This window comes from Squalius cephalus (genome assembly GCF_949319135.1).
Source record: "Squalius cephalus genome assembly, chromosome: 14".
NCBI lineage: Eukaryota > Metazoa > Chordata > Actinopteri > Cypriniformes > Leuciscidae > Squalius > Squalius cephalus.
This window is the reverse complement of record NC_137135.1, coordinates 21,615,108-21,634,409: the sequence shown is the minus strand read 5'-3', so window position 1 is coordinate 21,634,409 and position 19,302 is coordinate 21,615,108. Positions and strand designations below refer to the sequence as shown.

At 34.4% G+C, this 19,302-nt stretch overlaps 2 protein-coding genes across 5 annotated transcripts in view; both read right to left on the bottom strand.

Moving 5' to 3' along the window:
• Positions 1–12,735, bottom strand: part of rnf145a (ring finger protein 145a) — a 39,458-nt gene extending 26,723 nt beyond the window's left edge. For 2 of the 4 annotated variants that reach the window (XM_079892611.1, XM_079892614.1), the window contains exons 1-2: positions 12,659–12,735; positions 10,783–10,885 (exon numbers count right to left, since the gene is read on the bottom strand). The gene's annotated coding sequence lies outside the window, so the exon portion shown is untranslated. The remainder of the gene's footprint in view (positions 1–10,782; positions 10,886–12,658) is intronic. The other 2 variants (XM_079892612.1, XM_079892613.1) reach the window with 2 other exon arrangements.
• Positions 474–2,092, bottom strand: il12ba (interleukin 12Ba; the record flags this gene model as incomplete). Its single annotated transcript, XM_079893024.1, has 5 exons — positions 474–608; positions 903–1,072; positions 1,178–1,356; positions 1,431–1,533; positions 1,861–2,092. The coding sequence occupies 5 exons, from the start codon at positions 2,090–2,092 to the stop codon at positions 474–476; spliced, it is 819 nt and encodes a 272-aa protein (XP_079749150.1).
• Positions 12,736–19,302: the final 6,567 nt, after the last annotated feature.

Here is a 19,302-nt window from a genome sequence, read left to right as displayed (position 1 = left end):
GTTTTTGAATTTAAACATGCAACACAAACTGAATTAAGAGCATATTGATGTTTTATGTCTGATATAATCATGTAAAGACATCAGAAACATTGCAATCATAATAAATACATGTAACGCAATATTACAGTTATAAATAATTCATTTAAGGGCATGATAGTGTTATTCATTCTATTATACAATAGATAAACTATTAAAAGAACACATACAATGTGTTTGTATTTAATTATACAGTATATGACCAAAGTAAGTCTAATAAGAGTCAATCATTGTTCATAATGGTTAAAAAGATTTAAAAATATAAAGCTGTATTTAATTATACATAATACATTATAGCATCATTAACTTTGGTTCTTGGTTCCAGTGCTTCTTGTTTTTTTTGTTTCTGAATCTAAAAAATAAACAGAGAAAGTTTGTATTACAGTGTGTGCAGAAAAACAAAAACAATAAGGATATTATTTTAGGGATAAAGCAAATTAATCTCCTGCTATATACACGTACTTGTACAGGCTCCATTCACTCCAAGAGGAATTACAGAATTCATCCTTTGCTCTCACACATACCGCCATCCCTTTTTTCACTGGCACCTGGTGGCTTTGTGTGAGGTAAGTCTAAGCACAATGAGAACAAATATTAATACATATAATAATAATAGTTTTAATGATATATATACATAACACACACACACACATTTATATAGTGAGAAAAAATATTCTCATATTTTAAATTCCATTTAAAAAAAAACAATTAAAACAGGTATTTTTTTCAATTGTAATAATATTTCAATATTTCTGTTTTTACTCTATTTTTGATCAAATGAATGGTGAGCATAAGAGACATTAGAAATCGTAATTATTCCAAACTTTTAACCAGTAATTATTATATGTTAAATAAGTTAACAATACCTTTGGCAAGTTCGGTTTGGAGCAGTCACATTTTTTGCCTTTCCGACAGCGAATCTCTTTCACTTGGAAGATGAGAGGGAAGTAGGAAGATGGTGTGTTCCAGGAGTGCGGATAGCCAACTTCGACAGATGTTTTATTGATCCTGCTAATAGCCACCACATCAGGCCTCACTTAAAAGTGGAGAAAAAGATATCAGCAACATTGTTTCATATTCAGATGAGCGGCATATTACTTTAAAATTCTAAGCCCCATCTTATCAATTTTTAAGCGCTCACCGATATCCATGATGTAGAACTTTTTGTTGTAGGTTTCTACAACAAAGCTACTTCTGAAGTATATGGTCAGGTTGATGCGGTCCACCTCCTCTGAATAAGCACAGTAGTCTTGATCTAAGCATGTGATACTCTGTCCTTCTGAATCCAGACTGCAGCTGATGTTGCTTCCCCCGTGAAGCCTGGATCAGAATCACAAAATGTCTCCACATTCCTCACATCATTGCAGATGGCAGAGCAAGTTTGGGAAACTTACCGTGAGGCTTTGATATGAGCAACATGGCCCTGCCTGTTCTTATCCCATGTCCAGGAACATTGGAAGGAACCTCCATAGTTATTTGTTGAACAATGGATGTAACCTTGTTTGGTAATTAAATAAATAAAATAAATACACATTATAAACATATAAATCGTTTGCAATCAAGTGTTTTAAATGAATAATTATATGTAAAGCAAAGACTCATTAAATTGATCAAAAGTAACAGTAAAGCCATTTAAAATGTTAAAAGATTGCTATTCTTTTGGACTATTCATCAGAGAATCCTGAATTGTTTTTATCATGGTTTCGACAAAAATAGCAAGCAGCACAACTATTTTCAACATTGATAATAATCAGACATTTTCTGGAAGGTTTGAAACCATTTTAGTATTATGACAGTGCTACAAAATGTAAATGATAGGTCTACCTTTCTCAGGAGTGTTCTTGATAATCTTCTTGAAGGTCCACTGAGCCAGCACCAGTGTGTGGTTTAGGTAGGAGCCATCCTTGTTGAAACAGGAGTAATTGGCCCCCTTCCACCCCTCCACTGTGACCAGGATCCTGTTTCCTTGAGCCTCCAGATTTTCATCTTTGTTTTTGGTCCATGTAACATTTTGCCCTTCGTAGGCTTCTCCACAGATAAGTGGCACTTGTACCATATTTACATCTTTACCAGAATCTACATTCACCACAAGCACTGATGACAGACAATTGGAAAATAAAAATTAGAGGTGCGACTATATAAAAACAAGCCCAAATACAATTAAAATCCAGATTATAAGCAGAGCTCAAGTAGGAGTATTTCAGGGTCAAGTAAATGTCTTGGAGAAACTATACACAATGAAAAAAATTCTTCAGATATGATTCATAGATACAAACCATTCGGTTTAAGTGTCCAGTAACTCTCAGTTGTTTTGATGGATCCTACAGTAGAAGACTGGAGAAACATCAATGTACCTAGCAAGAGAAAAATCATCTGTTGGTAGAAAAAGAAAAGGTTTACTCTATGGTCATTTGCCTTGTCACTTTGTAATAGAATATTTGGCCTATTGTTTGTTATGCATGTTAAATTGGTTAATCCTACTTCTGCTATTGTTATTAATTTATAAAATTGTCAGTTTAAATATAAAATCTTTGTCTGTGAAGCAAAACTATTGCTCGTGATGAACTCTTGGGCTACCATAAATAACTGAACAAATATTTTATACATTTTAATATTAAATAATATTTAGTATTAACAGTATTTCAATAAAATAATTAAGTGGTACTTTTAATGAGATTATAAAAGAGACTTACCTTTGATCACTCAAAAATCCAACAAGATTAACCTCCACAACAAGACTGACCTCGCTTTGCTTTGTTGTGTTTTGGTGTGCAAGCTTATAAGTAACGTGTCAGGAGGGCAGAATTTCCCTGGCCAGGAAAAGTCCAGTGCAGGTTATAGAGGAACCAACCATAGAATGAGCAACTCCAGAACCTGAGCTTTCCTCGGACTTCCTCATCTAGTCCTATCTCTTCTCTAATAATGGTCTATTTATATACAATAATGAAGCCTGTTCGGGATAGTATTGCGCTTTTATTGGACTGTATTATATTTGGCAGGAAAAGATAGGACATGAAATTGCTAATTAGTTTCCAGTGTGGACTACTGAGCATAAAGGGTGGGAAAGAAATTTAGTCAAATATTTGTTTTAAAACACCTTGGGATTTTTTGCCACAAGTTCTCATCTGAAAGCCAGATGATGATTTACCTGGTTGCATTACTGTGTTTGATTTGCTTATCCCTATACCCAGCTCTGCTGTTTTTTCCAATTCAAAAATTCCCTTTTTCACTCAGATTATGTCATTTAGTGATTTGTGCATTAAGGGTTCTGATTAGAAATTACACATGAAACACTGATTACACTATTTAGCATGATACATGAAAAGTGTTCTGTAAGATGCCTAGATTACATTTAAAAAAGAAAATAAAACAAAGAACTCTCAGCTCAGTGGCCGTGTCCGAAAGCTGGAAAATGTGTAAATAAATATGTGTCTGAAAGTTGCAGTTGGTGGTCAGGTTGTGTGTAAATGTATGTTTTAACCAAATTTTTCCACTTTTGATGTCATTATAGTGAGAAATTATTGTAGTAAATAAATATAAGGTCTATTTTGTTGTAGATCATCAAACCAAAATCAGTTTCCCAGCACAAAGTCCATTGATAGGACAGCGAGGCAAGTCCTGTGATTTCAGACCCAGCCATTCTATATGGAATTCTAAAACATAATTACCATGGTAAAAAGTATTAAATGAAGGGTGATGTTATTTCAACCCAAAGAGAAAAATTAAGTTAAAAGAAGGATTTTTTTTTTTTTTATCCATCATTTGAATTTAAACAAATTTTATTGCATTCTCTAACTGAGAAACACTAAAAAATGTATGATTATTTCTGCCTTCTGGATAGTCATGAGAAAGAAAAAAAAACACTGAACGGTAAGAATAATTACTTGTTAATGCATATTTCATCTTTAACAAGAGGACAACCCTAGTGAAAAAAAACCTATACAAAAATGTATTTAAAATACATTTATTTTATACTAGGTACAACAAATCCATTAGCTTACTGACATATCGCTTGAGACTTGTCTGATATATAAATTATAATTAGATTTGATTTGAGTACTTCTTTATTGCAAAATGCACATTTCTTACACTGAGCCTTACATTAAGCCTAAAATGTGTTTTTATATCACTATTAGTAAGGATAGTATGATCACTGTATGACATCAGTCTTTAAATGCAAGATATTTAAAGTGTACCTATCTTTAGTTGGACCTCAGTACTATTTCTGGATAACTTACAGTAAGCACATTAAGTACAAAACTAGTTGTTCCAATTTAGCAGACAAGACAAACCATATGAAAATAAGATAATCAGTGAAAAAATAAATGACAATAAGTGACATAATAAGTCATGATAATGCAGACTTTAAGTATATCAATTTAGTGTATCAAAAGTAAAATTGCATTGTATTTATATTAAGTACGTAATATGTAAATGTATTTGTAGTATACTTAGCATAAATAAATGTATTTCAAATATAATTTAGTATATTTAGTTTTCACTAGGGATTTCATGAATCTGTAATTTCTATGAATCTTTTTATGTAATTTTTATGAATCTATAATAAGCGGATATATGGTGGAATTTCAATGTTTCGAATAACCGTTGTGCTTTTCTTTTCCCTTCCTTAGACATTCAATTCTACCTTTTCATGAAGCATGTGACTACAATGGGGAAGAAACACATGATGCTGACCTTCAACATGCTGGATTGGGATGCAGATAGAGAAATTGATTTTGAAGAGTTTTATCTAATGGTCTTCATTATGCTCAGTAGTGAAGTGAGACATTCTCTTACAAAACATGAGCACATCAAAAACAGCCCCTCCACACTTACCACAATACAGGACCTACAATATCTGAGCAAAAAGCCACTTCCCCACCAGGAAAACCCCCATTTATGGCCAAATTCCCTTTGTCTTTATCATTGATATTGGTTTATGAGATTCAAGAAAAGCTATGCTGTGATCAATGTCACATGTGCTGAATTGTGTCTGTGTTCATAGCATCATGCGAAAAAGACCTTCATTCATTGCCATTCCTGCTCTGTGTTTGAGATGCTGGACGTGGATGGTATACTGTAAAAAGTGTTCAGTTCACTCACTTAAAAAACAAAATTGTAAACCCGTTGCCTTAAAATTATTAAGTAAATAAATGTAATGCTTAATTGAAAAAAATAAGTTAAGTGAACTTGACAATTCCACGTTACTACATAAGTTTATTCACTTAATCATTTTAAGGCAATGGGTTTCCTCAATTTTTTTAAGTTAAGTCAACTAATCACTTTTTACAGTGTAGCAAAACCATCACCTCAAAAAAAAAATCAGGCTTTCAAATTCCACTTCGAATTCATTTTTAACCTCAAGAGTTCAAACTGTTCACCAGTTTGACATCAGTAAGGATGAGGTACAGATTTTACAGCTACAAGTGCTGCTGAAATATTTAAAGGGATATTTCACCACTGGAAAGATGAATGTGTATTTAAATTGGGTCATTTATGTAGTAGAAATTATTTTAGAAGCTGGTGCCTTCTAGACTGAGAAAAAGTATTTTTGGCTCATGTGGATGAAAGACAACAACTCCCAGAATGCACTTGCTTCGCTGCCCTACGAGGCCACTCCCAAGCCACGCCTACCGGTTACAGAGGGCAGTATGAGAAGAAATTATACAACTAGGCTACTAGTTGACTCGAAACTGAAAAGACACTGTTTTATCGTGAGATCCCACCCCCTATGGGCGGGTTGAAAACATGCGGAACTAGCTCCTACTACTGGCTGTAGTCTCTCGCCACTGGCCAAAAAAGCCTCCGATGATGCAAAATGACTATTTTTGCGCCATCTGAGTTTTTTTTCCAGACACACAATACAGAAATCTCTCATCTCAGGGGGACATGAGGGAGGGAAGCATGGTCATTCGAAAATACTACCGGGTTTCTACTGATACAAAACTGGAAAATCTGTGAAGTATCCCTTCGCATAAAATGAAGTCTTTAAAGTCACCATGCTCAAAATTGTCCATTCGTATTTTTTATGGAATTTTGCAGTATTTATTATAAATTATTTATCCATGCACATAATTATTATTTTAATTAATGTGCCCTCGAAAACTTTAGTCAAAATAACTTTCCTCCTCCTTGCAGCGACATCTATTCTGTGACGTGTTTACTGGCGCAAGGGTGGGACAACCTGTCATGAGATCACAGCAAAAGCAAATGACAACGATCTAATCGACTGATAGACAAAATCAAGTCCCGCCCTACATTTTTTCTTTGGAGAAAACAATAGGGAAGAAAAGACTCACAACTTCAGTTTCCTGCCGACAAGTAGACACCACTGCCAGCTGGATGCTTCAGTAGTGGGTGGAACTAATGCGCAAGTAGCAATCCCATTGGCTAGGACTTAATTTTGTTTCGATTTAAACAAATCAGTTCACTGAATTGTAAGTTAATATTATTTAGAAACATTATGTCTGGCAGGGGAAAAAAAATGTACTAGCCAATGACAACTATGTCCAATGTGTCTGCAGAGAGAGTAGTAAATATATAAGATTCAGATAAGAGTATGTGGATTGTTGTTTAAACAAATAGTAGCCTAATTGTGATTTAATAAAAGACCATTAAATGAAATGAAATGAAATCATCAACAGTGCCTGAATTTAAGAGAGTTTCAGAAGTTAACCAGGTTGTGCATGGATGCCCAAAAAAACAACAACAAAAAAAAAAAAACACTTTGAACAAGACAATGACACTCAATTTGTGGAAGATGCCACCAGATGAACCATATGAGTATATTGTACTTGAGATATAAAAAAGTGTCTTCTGTTTATTCTGACTATTGTCTGATGTAATAAAGGTGAATAACAATAGCAGTAGTAAGTATCAATAGTAAAATAGAAGAAATAATGAAGTATTTGTTGAGAATGATATTGTAGCAGTTTGTTTAATAATATATGTGTACTGTATCTATTTAAGGTATAGAGCCAGTGAAAATTTTATTTTTGAAAGTTAATTTCTGTAAAAGATAGTTTTGGGTACACAAAAGCTATTTCTACATTTCCAACATCTCTGCCCAAAGAAAAAGATTCAGTTCATTAGCAGGGCCCTATATGGGGTAAATTGTCACAATGTAACCTCAGTCAATACAATTACACAATTATGAAACAATTGTAATACAACTTCCCCGTGTGACAACTACCCTTGTCTCCCGATATTTATGGCCTACTATATATAGTTCGATACATTATTTTATGAGTTGCTGACATAACTTCCCTTGACCCTGAAACCCTTTAAACCTTTGAAAGTTTCTGCCACAATAGTTTATTTAGTGAAACTGTGCTTTCACACATATACAAAGCAGAGAGAAGAGACGAGGGAGAGTGAGTTCACTTCCCACATTTACCGCTGAAAGGGAAGTTCTCTGGTCACCTTCAGCAGATGACAACAGTGTCCTGTTACACTGTCCTTTATGAAACTCCTTTACATTTGACACTTTTGGCATTAGTTAATAGATTTTATGTAAAAATGTTAATGTAGATTTACAGTGGAAATAGTGTCTTTGCATTTTTTTTTTTTTTTTTTTATTCTTGTACAATCATCTCTCATGAATGTTTTAACTTAAAACATAAAGGCCCCTTGTGGATTTTCTACATTACAGCCAGAAGAGGGCAGTAGTGTACCAGTTCTGTGTAAAGACCTGGCCTTCTTACTTCTACAGTCAGCAGCTGAATTCAGATCTGCATTCTACTGTACTTCTATTACCATATGCAAAATGAATGTAGGAAAAGTAGGGGAAAAAATATGGAAGTCAATGGGGTCCGTCAACTGTTTGGTTACCGACATTCTTCAAAATATATTCTTTTGAGTTCAGCAGAAGAAAGAAATTCATACAGGTTTCAAACAACTTGAGGGTAAGTAAATGATAACAGAATTTTCATTTTTAAGTGAACTGTTCATTTAAGTATATTTGATTGTGCTAAAATAGAACTATTTCAAGGATACTTTAGGTACACTTTAAAAATCTTGCATTTAAATCCTTAAAGTGATATTAAAATACATTTTAGGCTTACTATTAAGAAATGTGCATTGTGCAATAAAGAAGTCCTTCAAATAATTATAAATAAATAATAAATAATAATAAATATATAGTTTAATTATAATATTTATATCAGTATGTCTCAAGCGATATATCAGTAAATATATTAATGGATTTGTATTATACTTAGTATGAAATAAATGTATTTTAAATACATTTTGGTATAGGTTTTTATTCATTAGGGAGAAACAGGGGAAGAGAAAGATCAGGGAAAAGCACAGAACCTGCTTTTGAAATCTTTCTAACCTTAAAGGTCCTGCTATCCCGATACATCATCCATCAGGGACACGACGTGATAACCGCAGCCACAACCAGAAAGCAAACTGAAACAGGAAGCCTGTAAAAAAAACAACAACAAAAAAAAACATTTTATCAGTCACCCGCTTGCTCTACACACAAAGAGTTACAAGAGCAATGTAAAAGATGTCAAATGTCAGCCTGGAAGTATAACAGCCGAAGTGCTGAAAATGTATACACAAATAAGGACAAAAAGTGCTGTATTTCCTGTACTAGCTTAATAAGAAGAAATAGGTTTTAAAGTTAGCATGAAATGGAAATTCACCCTACCTATTTTGTAAAGGCATGTTATTATTGATTGCCTTTTTTTTTTTTTTTTTTTTTTTTTGACCTTGTAATTTTGAATCATTTTTGATTACAACTTCCATTGAAATAACAGACTTTTCTCTAGTGACATACCTCTACGCCAGACTACTCCCATCATTCAGTCCACTTAAACACAGACCCTTTCCTACAATTGATTACAAGCTCACATTCAGATCTTCCTCCATCCAATCAAGAACCAATGGATAGAACCAAGTCTCTGCCTTATATTTGTTTCTTTTTTCTTTTCAGTAATCCATTTTACTGGACTCGGATGTCAAAAGACCTGTCACTACTTCAGTCTACTTCACAACTTCACTACTACGACTTTAACAGTTCTGGGCACAATCACAGAAAGACCAAACAGCACATTTATTTACAAGTTAAATCCAGATGGGACATTTAACAAAAGCAATTTGCAGCCTTTTTATGTTGCAATTTAAATCCTGAAAAGATCAGTAAAAATGTTGAAATGACTTGAAAAGAGTTCAATGTTTTAAATTAAAGAGAACTAAATAGATGATTTAACATTTAAAGAGATGGTTCAGGACTGTTAACTGTACAGCAAAGGGTAACAGTAAATCCACGAGTAGTTTAGGATATAGTCTGCACATTCTAGTCAGAAACTTCATTACCATGCAAGGGAGCTCTCTCTTCAATAAGAGGAGGGTAAAGGCTCTGGGAAAGGTGGTGCTTTACCATCTGTCTGGTGCCATGGATGACAGATGGATCAATAACTGTAGGCTTATCATAGCAGAGTCAAAGGCGGTAAATCAGGGTGGCTCAGAAAAGATCCTAATGAAAAGCAAACCCTCACCCAGATTCTGATCACAAGTGTATCAAAGCTATAATAAAAGTGCTTTATTCTCAGAAGCGGTACAATAGACTCTCTCGCCATTAAAACCAGAGAAACTGACTGTCAAAAAGTCAAATGTGTCACCCAGTTTATTGATAAAGTGATGAACAATATCTGATTTGCTTACTACATCTGCTAAAATTATGCAAACAATTGGCCCTTTGCTATCCCACGGGAAAGTTCAGAAATAAGAAAAATACAAAATGGCATGAAACTGTGAGCCAGGTGGTTTTTACCAGGTACCAGGATGGTTGTTACTCATGGTTTAAAATGTACTGGAATTACAACACCATATACAATGCATGACATACTGTTTGTGGGTGGATTTTGTGGGTTTTTAACCAACAGGCTCATTGAAGAAACGTTTATCTACCTACAAATTGAATTTACTGCAGTTTCCAGTTGAAATTACCACTAGACGTACTAAAACCAACCATTTTAATTCCTTTTCACACAAATTGTTATTACAGGGACATATTGTCTATTAATAATACTTTGTTATGATCTCAAAACACTTTTACTATAGTACATGATTTGTAAACTAATACATTTTGATGTTTGCATGCATCACATAACCAGGTACTGCATTACTCTAGCAATCAGGTACATGTGAGGTATTCATGTAATTTTGAATATGCTCATTTAAAAAATACTCATGGTGTGACTGTTATTGTTTCTCTCTGCCATACTATATTCATCCCCTCACTAACTTATGCAAAGACCTTTCAAGAGCCTTCAAGAGTGATGACAGCAGATAAATCCCAAGGAACACTCACAAGAGAATGAAGTGGTACTTGACAGTATTGGTCAGGTCAGAAAAATCCACATCATGCATATGATGTGGATATGTTTGAGGCTCATCAAGACACAGATCAAACTATGAATCCATCACACAAGAATAAAGCAGAGCTAAGGTAGTAAAATCCATCTCATGTGGTCTAGACCTCAAATACGTAGATATTCTTCAGGTATTTGCAAAAAAGTATCCCTTCAGATTATTTTATACCTTCAAACAGCTCTAACTGATAACATGGTTGTAAACCCCTGGCTTAAGCAGTTCAGTAGAAGAGAGACTCTGAATGTTTGATTAATGTGAGGATGCGAGACATTTTGAGGTGTGAGAACAAAACCAACAGTAAAAGCAGAATATACTGCAGGAAAAACCTGCAAAGTACCCAAGATTGTGTAAAAGGTATTATACCATGAGACAATGTGATACTAAACTTTGCTGCTTGCTCTTGCCTCATAGCTGGCCATTCGTCACTGGGTGGACACTCTTCCATTTGGGTTTGTCCCAACAGCCACTGGACAGAAAAGAGGGCAGGACACAAACATCAATGTCCCCTTATTTGACCATCGAGATGATATAAGCTAGAGCAAATAATAGGCTATCTCAGGGGTTTTCAAACTTGGGACAGGGGACCCCCAGATGGCAGTTGGGGAATTGTAAGGAGGCCTTGGAAAAATTTAGAGTAAAACTATCCAAAAAATAATAATAATAACATTATACATAAGCACATAAATTACTATTATAAAATAATTTAAATAGTTCTATAGAAAGTAGAAAAAAGTAATAATCTAATGTAATAGAAATTAAATATTTTTTTCTAAATAATACGTGGACATTTTTAAATTAAATGAAATAAGATTAAAATAAATAAATTATTAAGATAAATAAATACATTTAAAGAAAGAAATGTAATTACAGTAAAGTACTATAGTGAGTAGAAAAAAATTATGTAACATAACAAAAATATTTTCCAAATAATAATATACATTTTTCACAATGTATAATATTTTATTTTCAATATAACAATATACAACTTTTTCATTTTTTTTTTACACATTTATAATATAAAAGTTTCAATATAGTTTTTTTTTATAACATACATTTTTAATACATTTTGTACACATTTATAATTAAAAAAAACAAACATATTGGGTCTTTATACGTGAAAATACATAGCTGCCTTTTAAATTTTAGGATAGGGATCCCTTGCACAAGGATGAACATTTTAGGGGGACCGTGGCATCTAAAATATTGAAAACTAGGTTATTTCAAATTAGATATTTACATAATAAAAGGTTATTAGATCATGGGTAGCCTACATCATCATAATACGTCATAAAAACGAAAAGCAAAACAACCCATTTGGACCTTCTCCATTTTCTTTGCGGATGTATACAACAATCTAACAAACAGTCTCAACCAATCTGAGGTTCATTGACACAATGAGGTTTTTTTTTTGTGTGTGTGTGTGTGTGTGTGTGTGTGTGTGTGTGTGTGTGTGTGTGTGTTGAGTTTTGTCTACATGTGGTGACCAAATGATAGTGAAACCTGAAATGATCTAAATTGTGGGGAAGATGAGGAAAATGGATTAATGTCTGAATAACTAAAAAAATAGTATAAAAATAACCAAAGAACACAAGTCTATAATACCCTAGTAGAAAAAAACAAATGTGTGTGTTGGTGAATGGCACATGTCCTATGGCAAATTATGTTTTGCTGAGGCTCAGATGACACAAGATGCTAATTGTGTATCAGCAAAGTCACCTGCCAAACATTGTGACTGCCAAAAGAAACAGAAATCATGTAGGCTAGATCATGATGTTGCATTTCATTTGTGGTGGCGCTAGACATGTGGTCTATGTCTTCAGTTCCTACAGTCAGTCCTAGCCGTGGCCTGCACTTGGGAAAGCAATAATGAGCATATTATTTGACAAAATGACTGGTAGTACGTTGTCAGCTGTTCAGCTTTTCTGAATCGTTTTTTCTGCGTGCACTCTAAAAAAGAAGGTACAAAAGCTGCCACTGAGGTTTCAGTGACAGTACTTTGTACCTTTTTTTCTGAGTGAGTGAATCAAATAAGAGTTTATGTAAATGTAAATAAGTAAATAAGATTACTTATGTTCTAAACTGATGGGTTGTGAACTATTGTGTGAATTGGTTGTGAATTAAAAAGGGTCGTAGCAAAAAAACAAACAAAAAAAACAAACGCTAAATGCCAATAATAAAACCCATCTAAACATTTAATTGCCTTTAGGATATTAGCAACATAAATAGGCTTATCGCTTACCACATATTTTGTTCGTTGACTTTTATGTGTTGGCAGAAAATCATCTGTCTGTCTCTTGGTAGAACATATGGATTGGTCACGTGTTTTGTGCAAAAATAAAAGTAGCATGGTGCAGACCAGACTACATGAAATCGAAGTTTAAATCACTCGTTAGTTTGGTGAATCACACTTCTGTTTTTTTAGGCATTTAAAATATTGTCGCTGTTTTTATATATATATATATACAGAAGTGTGATGAATATACACACAACGGCTTTTTATACTTTTCAAGAACAGAGGAAAAACAAAACGCATGCGTCGTGTCTACACCAGGGGTCGGTAAAGTCTCATTATTAACTTACTGTTACGTGCTTTCCAATAGACCTTATTCACAGCAGCGCCATCTTTGACATGAAATGTCATGGAATGAACCTGTAAAGGCTGTGAGGGACATGCATCTCTTCAATGGGCTGTACTGTTATTTAATGTGTTTTTGGATTGTTCTGGTCATGAAACACTGGAAAAATATCTTTCCAAGAAATTTCAGTTGACAAAAAACTCCCGACAATATAAGCTGTGGCAAATTGTAATCTAGGAGCTTTATACAGCTTTTTTTCAGCGGATGCTATTGGAAACACATTGTCTATATCCCTCACAGCCTCACTTTCATACCTGTCATGGCGCTGCTCTGAATAAGGTCTATGGCCGCCTGATGTCAGGCCAATGGATAGCCTACATAAGCTTTATGCAATTCACGTCATGTTTCTTAATTTATCATTTTATTTAGTAATGTCACTTTAGAACAATTTAATAGCCTACATCCACTATGTAACAGTAAATCTATTTGTCAGTTTTATAGTCTACTCCTTGTAAACCTGAAGTGAAATCATCACAGTGATGTTACCACAGGTTTATAGTGAAAGGTTAAAAGTATAATAGGCTAAGTACATTTAGCTATAAATAAATACAATTAAGTTTGAAACATTTTGATTTACCCTAAAGCCTTGATTTCATCAGTTACCATGTTTCTCACCAAGCTTTGGGGAAAAAAATGCAGGCCTACATACTTGCTGTTTTGATGACATATGATGTCAGCTGAGTAAAGGCAGATTGGCACCACAGTGAGCCTGAGGGTTTGGTTCAGGAATTGAGGCCAAGAAAGTGGCTGCCTGTTTCCAATCGCTGCAGACAGAATGAAAAATGTTATTCGTTTGCTCAGGAAATATTTAGACCAGACCACCACTGAAGATTTCTTCGATGAAAATGACCTTATCTAAAGTGCGTTGAAGTACCAGTACTTCCCTTTAAAGAGATATTTCACCCCAAAAATGAAAATGATGTGGATTGGGACCAAGGAAAGCCGTGCTCACCCTTCATTGTATTTCATTGTGACTGAACTTTTATGTTTGGACTTCTCTAAAGAAGTTGCAAAAGAAAAGAGTAGGAAAATCTGCAAAGAAAAGGGAGGGGGGGGGGGGGGGGTTGTTGAACTGAGAGACTTTGACGAAAATTCAAAAATATGCTTGGGGGACTTTTCACAACAAAGTTTTTAAATTACTCTAGACAGGTTTGAAAATGCAAATTACCTTCGTATATCTCCCTCTACCAAGGTGGAAAGTCATTGAGGTGTGTTGTGCTGTAAAATATGGTGTGTAGAAAGAGAAAACAACTTTTTATCACACTCTGCCATATACTGTAGCCTATAATACAGCTTGACAGAGAGGGACATATTTACTTCCCCATCAACAATGTACCTGTTCTTTGCATCTTATGGAATACAAATTGATCACATATTTATACATTAAAAAAAAATGGCAGAGGCATCAATTGGGTATTAGGTGTGAGAAATCAAAGTTCTAACAAAAAAGAGAGGCACAAGCACAAGGTGACGAAGGGTTTGATAATTATATGTCAAGAACATGAGCAAAAGTTTGATTTTTCAAGGCTCATTTAAGTGGCCATTTAACAGATGAGAGGAGGCATTGACTGCTAATTGCAATTCCCATATTTTCTGTCGACTCTGATTGGTTCTTATTGTACAACTCTATGAAGTTGTACATTACCTAGAATAGGGACTGAAGAGTTAGACAAGCATACCATTTCACAATCAGTGTATATATATATAAAATAAGGTACAAAGATGTCCCTTTAAAGTTACTGCCCCACTGACAAGCTGTTGTACCCCTAAAATGTTTGCTCTTTTTTTTTTTTTTTTTCAGGGAGATAATGAGATCTTATATTGACAGAGAAACGCTCACGCAATAATAATTAGAAAGTCAAAAGTAGAACTGCATGACTATTTTCAGATCTGATTCTGAAGATAATGACTTCTTGATCTTGATAGCGGAACAGCATTTCAATTCAGTCTTTATTATAGGGAACTGTCCGAAATAGGGCACTTGATGTGGACCGTAGGGTTTCCCATTTGTCATTTTAATTTTCAAAGAGTGTTCTCAAATTCAGTGGAGGTCACCAGGTCATTGTATTGTTGAATGCAAGTAGGCGTTCATACAGCTGGATGCCCTGAGGCCTGTTTCACACATTCTGTGTTCAGTGTTTGCGTAACCCAACAGTAGGCTGTCATTGCGATTTCTGCTGGAAAACAGAATAAATAATGTGATTTCCGAGTAAAGAGATAGGGTGTCCCATTTTTTTTTTTCTGGAATGTGCTCGCAGCTTCTCGTGTGCATCTTCATTAAACCCTTTTGACGAGCTTACGTTGGTGCAAAAGTCAACAGCGGACTGTTACCTTACTGCCCATGTGGCACAGTACAGAGGACAACGGCGAGGGCTGAGGGTGCCATATGGGACAGGACTGCGGAGGAGGACTGCAGGGGCTGAGGGTGCCATCTGGGACACGGCCTTTGAGCTGTTTTCATGCCCTTCCACTTCTGTTGATCAGGATGTGCAAGAGAAGAAACTCTTCTTCTCCTGGAACGCCAGTACTAAATAAACACACAAACACACATTCATTTAATTTCCCATGCATTCCTTACCCAAATAACTTGATCTGACTTCCCAGCAGAGACATAAAGTAACAATGATATTTTAATGAAAAGAAGCCGGTGAAACATTTCTTTTAAGAAGAAGTGCTACCGATGTCAATGCATAGTAGCAACCAACGGTGCCTTGGAGACAAAGCACTTACTGTACAACTGGAATTTTAAACACACTTTAAATACATTTTTAATATCAATAGCCTAACAGAAACTTCATAAGCAAAACTTGATATGTTGGAATATTACAGTTAGTGCATTTTCTTTGTATTGTGTCATTTCCTTTACTGTTGCATATAACATTGCATCTTTTTGCTCATGATTATTACACCTATAACTGTGGCTTCTAATGCCGTAATGATGGCTTGCAATGTAGGCAGGACTTATAATAGTTTAAAAGGTTTTCTTTCTCTGTAGATATTGCTAGCATGCAAATTAAGAAGTGCACCATCTGAAACAGAAAACATTAGTAATAGTAAGTGAGCCAGGAATTGCTTCTTGCTATCTTGAAATTAAATTTAGACATATCTCAAATCATCTACGTGCAGTAAACCATTTGAAAAACTTGAGCCCGAAGTCAAATGTCCATACTGAATCTTATGACTCGACTGCATCATAAGTAAACAAAAAATATAAACGACTGTCTGTGAATGTTAACATTTCCTTTCTGTTATCACAGTGCATGTGATTATCATACTCCAGCATCAGTTTAGCAGGGTCACCGAACAGTCAGGTTAGTTTGTCATATCAACTTCTTTGATCTGAAAAACTGAATTTGCAACATTTTCACACAATAATGCCTTTAAAATCTTGTTGATTTTACAACATAATTTAATATAAAACAAGAGTAATGTAAAATACAATCCAGTCATGCATCATCTCTGCTATGCTTACAGAAAGGACAATAATAGCATTGTGTGTTTGTGCTATCCAGTGTTTTGTCCTAATGTGTCCCCCTTTCAGCTCTTTTGGAGTAAGGAGGAACATTGAGAAAGCCGACAAATCAAAAGAGCTCATGGATGGTGGAGTAAAGGTTTCATTTCTATTTCTGTAAAAATGGTCCATTGCCTCTGTTAGAAGCTTTAGATGCTCAGCATGACATTTAAAGTTCATTTCTACTCTTTTTACTGAAGAAATATACAGGTAGGAATATATTTTTATATTACATTATATAATACCCACTTAATAAGGATGGCCTTTCTTTCATATATGGGCCATTCTACAGAATTGTTCAAAGTGAGTTGGAATAAGTTGGAAAAAAAATATGTCTTTTCCCCAAAAAAATGTATGCATGCACATTGTATAATATCCAAGGTACACATTTCTAGTAATTGTGCAGTTAATTCTCATATTGGATTTTGGATTTTCTTTACATCTACCTTGTAAATATATGTTTTGCTATTTTATTTAAAAAAAAAAAAAAAAAAAAAAATTCACAGGTAAATCAATAAAAATTACAATACCAAAAACCAAAAACACCAAACATCTTGCACATTTTCGGTAGTGACAGTAGTGGTAGCGACCACATCATATTATAATGTTTCGCATACTAAAACATATAAAAATACTAATGATTTGCATAACTGTACTAAAAGAAAAAATCAAGAATTCTGTATTCCCTTTTGTCACTACCAAAACAATAAAGGTCACAATCAAAACATGACTGTAATTGCAATTAAGCAAACCTTTTTGGGTGTTATTCCATTCTAAAATTGTCACATCCAAAACATCAGCATGTTTCGTTCGTGACAATTTTAGAATGGAATAACACCCAAAAATGTTTGCTTAATTGCAGGAAAAAGGAGTTTGAGTGACGTTCCTTCAAGTTACACACAGATTTTCAGACTTTTGAACACATTTACCTCAAAATGATGGGACCTATCTACTTCCTCACGACTGTACGTATATGATAGAGAGGGACACAGGAACATTTCCTGATCAAAAATGTAGGAGTGTGGTAAAGTCAGCCTCAGCCAGTGGACTAAAACATATTTACACTGTTTCAGTAGTGACATGAAAACGCAGGACACATTTATTTATTTATTCATTTTTACATAAAGTTTCATGATTTACAAAGAAATTATATAATAAATATACATTTTTCAAATATGAACTCACTCGTGAAAATGAATAGTTGATTTTTTTTTTTTTTTTTTGCACACAAAAAGTATTCTCATAGCTTGATAAACTTAAGGTTGAGCCACTGTAGTCACTTTGACTATTTTAACGATGTCTTTACTAACTTTTCTGGGCCTATGAAGGAGTGAGCCAGCTCTCAGATTTCATCAAAAATATCTTAATTTGTGTTCCGAAGATGAACAAAAGTCTTACGGGGTTGGAACAAAATGAGGGTGAGTAATTACTGACAGAATTTTCAGAATTTCAGAAAAAGCCGGGTTCGTCACTTATTGGGGTCCCCTAGAAAGATGTTTTCTTAATTTGCGGGTGTTTTTCTATTTGCACGTGTTCTCTTCAGTTGCAGCGCATTGAGCTCTCTCGACCACCGTAGGAACTTCTACTTTCCATGTACAGTAGCTACCTGTCATATTATATTAGCATATGGAACAATACAAAACGCTGTAACTGTCACAGTATCTTTCAGCACTAAAGGATGTTTGTTTTATTCCTCCATATCTGATGCAAATTAATAAAACGTTTTGCATATTTAATAACAATGCTCTAATAAATTCTGTGTGCATTATATAGGATATTTTTTTGTAGAAAGAATACATGGTCTCTTTCCTCCTATACAATGCAAATGTGTTGAGCATACAAAACAACGTGCATAATAAGATGGAAATGAGTTGTGTTCTATATGTGGAAAGCAGTGGGTTCTCAGAGCTGAGCAGAAGAAAAGCTCTGTTGAATTCTAAGAATTTACTCATTCTATACCATGGTTTAGACAAAATTACATTTCCATTGGTCCAATTGATTGCAATTCTGTGGCTTGATGAGATCATTTTACTTTCAGTCAGTCAGTCTAAAGACTATCAAAGATACAACTGACATGGCTTTAGGGAGTGTTTTATCTTTCTTTGGCGCTACATGTTTAGCAGCAATCCCCACTTTCAGAAATTTAGATTATCAGACCATATATAAATACATTAATTTATCACTGACATAGCATTGCACTAAGCACATGGCATTACACTAAGACTTTTATATTGCGCATCTTTTATGCATTCATTATAATAACTGCAGTTTATAAAATACATTAGGTCACAGTATACCAATTCATCTTACTTTTCCCTATTGCCTAAATTGTTTTAGCCCCGAAATATGAAAACTCATTTCACTGTTTTATTGAAATGGCCACATTATGAAGCCAGACATTCTCTTAGGAAATGTATATTTTGGGAAGTTACAAAAATTACTTCATTATAGTGGTGTCACAAAAAGAAGAGGACAGACGAGGTAAGTTAGTATAACGCATCTTTATTGCAGGAGTGGTAGAGAGAGTAGAGTGGGAAGGCAACGCCCGTCTAAATCGCTCCAATGGCGGTATCAGATAGAACGGGTGAAGGTCCCTGCACGTTACTGTCTTTCTGTGTGGCAAAGTAATTTAATTCCATTTAAGCTTTTATCTGACTCCATTTTATAAAAACCTCAAATTTAGGTTAGATTGCCAATTGGTTATTGGTCAATTATATAATAGTTTAGCAATACATT